General features: G+C 67.8%; 1 protein-coding gene and 1 long non-coding RNA gene across 2 annotated transcripts; both read right to left on the reverse strand.

Annotated features, from left to right (window-relative positions):
• Positions 1-415: 415 nt before the first annotated feature.
• ZNF653 (zinc finger protein 653) lies at positions 416-4,098 on the reverse strand. Its single transcript, XM_088538866.1, is given in 4 exon segments — positions 416-543; positions 546-614; positions 2,542-2,586; positions 3,723-4,098. Coding segments are annotated over 4 exon segments (618 nt in total).
• Positions 4,099-4,904: 806 nt separating this feature from the next.
• On the reverse strand, positions 4,905-7,006 carry LOC148590575 (uncharacterized). Its single transcript, XR_015914288.1, has 2 exons — positions 6,904-7,006; positions 4,905-4,960 (listed from the first exon to the last, which is right to left on the reverse strand). It is a non-coding gene; the product is annotated as an uncharacterized LOC148590575 (long non-coding RNA).
• Positions 7,007-7,885: the final 879 nt, after the last annotated feature.

A 7,885-nucleotide genomic window follows, 5' to 3' on the forward strand; every position in this document is an offset into this window, starting at 1 on the left:
TGTCCCCCCCATGTCCCTGTCCCCCCATGTCCCCCTGTGTCCCTGTCCCCCCATGTCCCCTCCATGTCCCCCACCATGTCCCCCCCGTGTCCCCTCTGTGTCCCTCCATGTCCCCTCCGTGTCCCCTCCGTGTCCCCTCCGTGTCCCTCCCGTGTCCCCTCCCCATGTCCCCTCCGTGTCCCCCGTGTCCCCTCCGTGTCCCCCCGTGTCCCCTCCCCGTGTCCCCTCCCGTGTCCCCTCCCCGTGTCCCCTCCCGTGTCCCCCCCGTGTCCCCTCCGTGTCCCCCCGTGTCCCCTCCGTGTCCCCCCGTGTCCCCTCCCCGTGTCCCCTCCGTGTCCCTCCGTGTCCCCTCCCCGTGTCCCCTCCCCGTCCCCCCGTGTCCCCTCCCCTGTCCCCCCGTCCCCCCTGACCGTCGTCACCGTCGTCGCTGCGGCAGCGGCGGCGCCTGCAGGTCCTGGAAGTGCCGGTGGCCTTGGGGACATTGCCACACGGCCGTGGTGCGCAGCCCCCCCGCGGGCTCCAGCTCGGCCAGCTGCGGCTCCAGGGACAGCGGTGGCCGTGGTCCTCGTACCAGAGCGCGGCGCGGCGGAGGCTGTTCAGGGGGCGGCGGCGTCCTGGTCACCAACGTGTCACCATTGTCACCATTGTCACCAACGTGTCACCCACACCGTGTCACCAACACCCACACGGCACGGCGAGGCTGTTCAGGGGGCGGCGGCGTCCTGCCACCAACGTGTCACCATTGTCACCATTGTCACCGTGTCACCAAAGTGTCACCCACACTGTGTCACCAACACCCACACGGCGCGGCGCGGCGGAGACTGTTCAGGGGGCGGCGGCGTCCTGTCACCAAGGTGTCACCATTGTCACCGTGTCACCAAAGTGTCACCAAGGTGTCACCCACACTGTGTCACCAACACCCGCACAGCGCAGCGCGGCGGAGACTGTTCAGGGGGCGGCGGCGTCCTGTCACCAAGGTGTCACCATTGTCACCAAGGTGTCACCATTGTCACCAAGGTGTCACCAAAGTGTCACCCACACCGTTGTCACCAACGCCCACACGGCGCGGTGCAGCGGAGGCTCTTCAGGAGACGGCGCCGCCCTGCCACCAACGTGTCACCATTGTCACCAACGTGTCACCATTGTCACCATTGTCACCAAGTGGTCACCCACACTGTGTCACACCACACCCACACAGCGCGGCGGAGACTGTTCAGGGGGGCGGCGCGTCCTGCCACCAACGTGTCACCAATGTCACCATTGTCACCAAGGTGCCACCATTGTCACCAAGGTGTCACCAAGGTGTCACCAAGGTGTCACCAAGGTGTCACCCACACTGTGTCACCAACACCCACAGGGCACGGCGCGGCGGAGACTGTTCAGGGGGCGGCGGCGTCCTGCCACCAACGTGTCACCAAAGTGTCACCATTGTCACCATTGTCACCGTGTCACCAACGTGTCACCCACACTGTGTCACCAACACCCGCACAGCGCGGCGCGGCGGAGACTGTTCGGGGGCGGCGGCGTCCTGCCACCAACGTGTCACCATTGTCACCAAGGTGTCACCATTGTCACCTTGTCACCAAGGTGTCACCCACACTGTGTCACCAACACCCACACAGCGCGGCGCGGCGGAGACTGTTCAGGGGACGGCGGCGTCCTGCCACCAACGTGTCACCAAAGTGTCACCAATGTGTCACCATTGTCACCAACATGTCACCAAGGTGTCACCCACACCGTGTCACCAACACCCACACGGCGCGGCGCGGCGGAGACTGTTCAGGGGACGGCGGCGTCCTGCCACCAACATGTCACCGTGTCACCATTGTCACCAACGTGTCACCATTGTCACCATTGTCACCAATGTGTCACCAAAGTGTCACCATTGTCACCAAGGTGTCACCCACACTGTGTCATCAACACCCACACAGCGTGGCGCGGCGGAGACTGTTCAGGGGGCGGCAGCGTCCTGCCACCAACGTGTCACCATTGTCACCAACATGTCACCGTGTCACCAACAGTGTCCCCATTGTCACCAACATGTCCCCATTGTCGCCAATGTGCCACCCATACTGTGTCACCCAACACCCGCACAGCGCGGCGCAGCAGAGGCTGTTCAGGGGGTGCTGCCGCCCTGCCCCCATGTCACCAACAGTGTCACCATTGTCACCAAGTGTCACCAACAGGGTCACTATTGTCACCAACAGTGTCACCAAGGTGTCACCCACACTGTGTCACCAACACCCACACAGTGCGGCACAGGCTGTTCAGGGGGCGCCACCACCCTGCCACTGGGTCACCATTGTCACCAAGTGTCACCAAGGTGTCACCACGTCACCCACGCTGTCATTGTCACCAGCACCTGCACAGTGCAGGCTGTTCCTGCACCATGTCCCCAGCGCTGTGCAAGTATCACTGTCTCATTGTCACCATGTCACCGTGTCCCCAACACCGTGTCCCCGTCACCGTGTCCCCAACACCGCGTCACTGTCGCTGTCACCCGCGTGTCACCGGCGGTGCCTGTGCCCCTCCCCCACTCACTTTTTTTGCGTTTCGGCTTTTTGGCCACCTGGTCCCAGAGCTTCCTGCGGGGGGAGGGGACAGGGGACATGAGGGGACATGAGGGGACACGGGGGGGGACAGGTGACCCCCGCCCCCCCATTCCCGGTTCCCGGCCCCAATTCCCAGTTCTGCTCCCCCAGGGCCCATTCCCATTCCCAGCCCCCGGTCCCGGTTCTCCCGTTCCCCCGTTCCCAGTTCCGGCCCCAACACCCCCCATTCCCGGTCCCATTCCCAGTCCCATTCCCGGTCCAGGTCCTCCCATTCCCGGTCCCATTCCCGGTACCACTCCCGGTGCCAGCAGGTAGGTTCGCATTCCCAGTTCCCATTCCCGGTTCCCATTCCCGGTTCCCGTTCCCGGTTCCCGTTCCCCCCATTCCCATTCCCGTTCCCGGTCCCCCTGTTCCCATCCCCGTTCCCGTTCTCGGTTCCCGTTCCCGGTACCGCTCCCGGTGCCGCCGCTCCAGTGCCAGCAGGTAGGTTCCCGGTTCCCATTCCCATTCCCGTTCCCATCCCCATTCCCGGTTCCCATTCCCGGTTCCCATTCCCGTTCCCATCCCCATTCCCGTTCCCCCCATCCCCGTTCCCCATTCCCGGTACCGCTCCCGGTGCCGCCGCTCCAGCGCCAGCAGGTAGGTTCCCATTCCCGGTTCCCGTTCCCGGTTCCCATTCCCGTTCCCATTCCCGGTTCCCATTCCCGTTCCCCACATTCCCGTTCCCGGTACCGCTCCCGGTGCCGCCGCTCCAGCGCCAGCAGGTAGGTTCCCGGTTCCCATTCCCGTTCCCTATTCCCGTTCCCATCCCCATTCCCGGTTCCCATTCCCGTTCCCCCCATCCCCATTCCCGGTTCCCGTTCCCATTCCCGGTACCGCTCCCGGTGCCGCCGCTCCAGCGCCAGCAGGTAGGTTCCCATTCCCGGTTCCCGTTCCCGTTCCCGGTTCCCGTTCCCGGTTCCCATTCCCGGTTCCCGTTCCCATTCCCCATCCCCATTCCCGTTCCCCACGTTCCCATTCCCGGTACCGCTCCCGGTGCCGCCGCTCCAGCGCCAGCAGGTAGGTTCCCATTCCCGGTTCCCGTTCCCGTTCCCGGTTCCCGTTCCCGGTTCCCATTCCCGGTTCCCGTTCCCATTCCCCATCCCCATTCCCGTTCCCCACGTTCCCATTCCCGGTACCGCTCCCGGTGCCGCCGCTCCAGCGCCAGCAGGTAGGCCGCCAGGCGCGCGTCGCTCCAGCCGCTGCGGCGGCGCAGCCGCACCCAGGGCGCGTGCGCCTCGCCCAGGTACACCCGCCGCACGTCGTACTTCCGCCGGGACTCGAGCCGCCGCCGCGCGCGGTCCCCGTCCGGGAGCCGCGGCCGCCCGCGCGCCCGCCGCGCGCCGCCCCCGCCCCGCTCCCGCTCCGCTTCCGCCTCCGCTTCCGCGTCCCGCTCCGCTTCCGGCTCCGCTTCCGGCCCGCCCTCCCCGTCGCGGCCCCGCTCCGCGGCGCTCATGCCCGGCCCGGTGCCGGTGCCGCCGCCGGCGCGCGCCGCTGATGACGCCATCGCCGCGCGCCGCTTCCGCCCGCTTTGGTGCCGCCTAGCGTCGGGGGCGCGGCTGCGCACGCGCCGCGCTGCGGCTTCCGCCCGCTTTGGTGCCGCCTAGCGTCGGGGACGCGGCTGCGCACGCGCCGCGCTGCGGCTTCCGCCCGCCCTGCTGCGGCCCGCCCTGTTGGGCTTCGGCGAAGCGACCGCGCATGCGCCGCGGTGCCTGCCCGGCCCCGGGTTACCCACGTGGTGCCTCGTGGGCGGGGGGCGGGGCCTCCGGACCCCCCCCAATGTCCCCCTATGGGCACAGCCCACCCCAAAAAACAACCCATGGGGGAGCCCCCCCCAAACAACAATCACCCCCCAATTAACAACCCCCAATTAACAGCTCCCCCCCCTAATTAACAGCCCCCCCTAATTAACAGCCCCCCAATAAGACCCCCCCAACAAATCAGCTCCCCAGGCACTCTCAGCTCCTTTTATTTAATGGGGGTCACGGTGACACTGGGGGGGGGGGGTCACAGTGACATGGGGCGGGGGGGGTCACCCCTGTCCCCGTACCCGGTCACCAGGCAGCACCCGGGGGGTCTCATTGTCAGTGTCATTGTCACGGCGGGGGGTGTCACCGGCGTCCCGGGGGGTGTCCCCAGCATGCAGGGGGGTGTCACCCGCGCCCGGGGGGGTGTCCCCGGCGCCGGGGGGGGTGACGGCGGCCACGGGGGGGATGTCGGCGGCGGGGGGGGCGCCCCGCCCAGGCGGAAGAGCACGGGGACGTCCCCGAGCGCCGGGTTGCTGTCCTGCAGCAGGGCCACCCAGCGCGCCAGGGTGGCCCTGTCCCCGTCCCCGGGCACGCACAGCGCCAGCACGGGGCCCTCGGCCACTGCGGGGACACGGGCGCGTCACAGCCCCCCCCCGCTGCCACCCCCGCGGTGTCCCCGCTCCGTGTCCCCTGTGTCCCCCCACAGTGTCCCTGGTGTCCTCCCCCAGGGTCCCCAAGGTCCCCGGTGTCCCCAGGTTCTCTGCTAGCCCCCTGTGTCCCCCCACAGTGACCCCAGTGTCACTCCAGGTGTCCCCTATGTCCCCCCAGTGTCCCCAGGGTCCCCCTCCAGTGTCTCCTGTGTCCCCGCACAGTGTTCCCGGTGTCCCCCCCAGTGTCCCCTCTGTCCCCTTTGTGTCCCCCCACAGTGTCCCTCCCTGGTGTCCCCAGGGTCCCCCCCCAGTGTCCCCACTCTCCCCTCAGTGTTTCATTTGTCCCCCTTGTATCCCACCATAGTCCCCCAATGTCCCCTTTGTCCCTCCTGTGTCCCCCCCCGTGTGTCCTGTGTCCCCCCTGCTGTCCCCATTGTCCCTCCCGTGTCCCTCCCCAGTGTCTCCTGTGTCCCCAGTGTCCCCATTGTCCCTCCCGTGTCCCTCCCCAGTGTCTCCTGTGTCCCCAGTGTCCCTTCCTTTGTCTCCCCGGGTCCCCCCCCCGTCTCCTGTGTCCCCAGTGTCCCCCCAGTGTTCCCATTGTGCCCCTTGTGTCCCCCCCCGGTGTCCCCCCCTGTGTCCCCCCTGTGTCCAACCCCGGTGTCTCCCGTGTCCCCAGTGTCCCCCCTGGTGTCCCCATTGTCCCTCCCGTGTCCCTCCCCAGTGTCTCCTGTGTCCCCAGTGTCCCCCCAGTGTTCCCATTGTGCCCCCTGTGTCCCCCCCCGATGTCTCCTGTGTCCCCCCTGTGTCCCCCCCCCAGTGTCTCCTGTGTCCCCAGTGTCCCCCCTGGTGTCTCCTGTGTCCCCCCTAGTGTCTCCTGTGTCCCCAGTGTCCCCCCTGGTGTCTCCTGTGTCCCCCCCCAGTGTCTCCTGTGTCCCAGTGTCCCCCCTGGTGTCTCCTGTGTCCCCCCTAGTGTCTCTTGTGTCCCCAGTGTCCCCCCTGGTGTCCCTGTGTCCCCCCCAGTGTCTCCTGTGTCCCCAGTGTCCCCCCTGGTGTCCCCTGTGTCCCCCCTGTGTCCCCCCCAGTGTCTCCTGTGTCCCCAGTGTCCCCTCCTTTGTCTCCCCGGGTCCCCCCCCTGTCTCCTGTGTCCCCAGTGTCCCCCCAGTGTTCCCATTGTGTCCCTTGTGTCCCCCCCCGGTGTCCCCCCCTTTGTCCCCCCTGTGTCCAACCCCGGTGTCTCCCGTGTCCCCAGTGTCCCCCTTGGTGTCTCCATTGTTCCTCCCGTGTCCCTCCCCAGTGTCTCCTGTGTCCCCAGTGTCCCCCCAGTGTTCCCATTGTGCCCCCTGTGTCCCCCCCCGATGTCTCCTGTGTCCCCCCTGTGTCCCCCCCCCAGTGTCTCCTGTGTCCCCAGTGTCCCCCCTGGTGTCCCCTGTGTCCCCCCCAGTGTCTCCTGTGTCCCCAGTGTCCCCCCGGTGTCCCCATTGTCCCTCCCATGTCCCTCCCCAGTGTCTCCTGTGTCCCCAGTGTCCCCTCCTTTGTCTCCCGGGTCCCCCTCCCGTCTCCTGTGTCCCCAGTGTCCCCCCAGTGTTCCCATTGTGTCCCTTGTGTCCCCCCCCGGTGTCCCCCCCTTTGTCCCCCCTGTGTCCAACCCCGGTGTCTCCTGTGTTCCCGATGTCCCCTCCTTTGTTCCTCCTGTGTCCCCTCTGTGTCCCCCCCCATGTCTCCTGTGTCCCCAGTGTCCCCCCAATGTTCCCATTGTGCCCCTTGTGTCCCCCCCCGGTGTCCTCCCCTTTGTCCCCCCTGTGTCCAACCCCGGTGTCTCCTGTGTCCCCAGTGTCCCCCCTGGTGTCCCCATTGTCCCTCCCGTGTCCCTCCCCAGTGTCTCCCGTGTCCCCAGTGTCCCCCCCGTGTCCCCACCTTCATCCACGTCGAAGTCCTCGTCGTCCCACGGGCCCCGCTCCAGGTCCAGGTCCAGCTGCAGTGGGAAGTAGAAGCTGCGCTCGGGGTCCAGGGGCGGCTCCTGGGGACACAGGGGACACGGGGGGGACACGGGAGACATTGGGGACACGGGGGGACATAGGGGGACACGGTGAGTGGCGCTGGGCTCCCCCTGGGACGCAGGGTCCCCTCCTGTCCCCTCCTTGGGGACACTGAGGTCCCATCAGCTCCTGGAGGACATGGGGGTGCCCCTCCCATGGTGACAGAGATGTCCCCCTCCCACGGTGACAGGGGCATCCCCGCATGGTGACAGTTGACACGGGGGTGTCCCCCCTCATGGTGTCAGGGTGCCCCCCCCATGGTGACAGGGGTGACAAGGTCCCCCCCATGGTGACAGGGTACCCCCACCATGGTGACAGGGGGCCCTCCCCCATGGTGACAGGGTTGTCCTCCCCCCCATGGTGACAGAGGTGACAGGGCCCCCCCCCGTGGTGACAGGTGACATGGGGCCCTCCCCCATGGTGACAGGGTTGTCCTCCCCCCCATGGTGACAGAGGTGACAGGCCCCCCCCCCCCCGTGGTGACAGGTGACATGGGGTCCCCCCCCACGGCTCCAGAGGTGACAGGACCCCCCCGGTGACAGAAATGCCCCCCCGCCAGGGTGACATGGGGGTGCCCCCCCCCCATGGTGACAGGTGACATCCCCCCCCCCCCAGTGACAGGGATGTCCCCCCCGATGGCGCCAGGGTGTCCCCCCATGGTGACAGGTGACATGGGCCCCCCCACACAGTGACAGGGATGTCCCCCCCCCCGGTGACAGGTGACACCCCCCCCCCCCGGTGACAGGGGCTCCCTCCACCCGCCCCCCCCGCGGCCGCGGCGCTCACGGGGGCGGGGTCTGGCGCTGGCTCCGCCCTCATGACGTAATAGCCCAGGCGGCGGCCGCGCAGCCAGAGGGGGT

This window comes from Tinamus guttatus, unplaced genomic scaffold (assembly GCF_059628265.1).
Source record: "Tinamus guttatus ecotype Peru unplaced genomic scaffold, ASM5962826v1 Tinamus_guttatus_pri_ptg001247l, whole genome shotgun sequence".
Taxonomy (NCBI): domain Eukaryota; kingdom Metazoa; phylum Chordata; class Aves; order Tinamiformes; family Tinamidae; genus Tinamus; species Tinamus guttatus.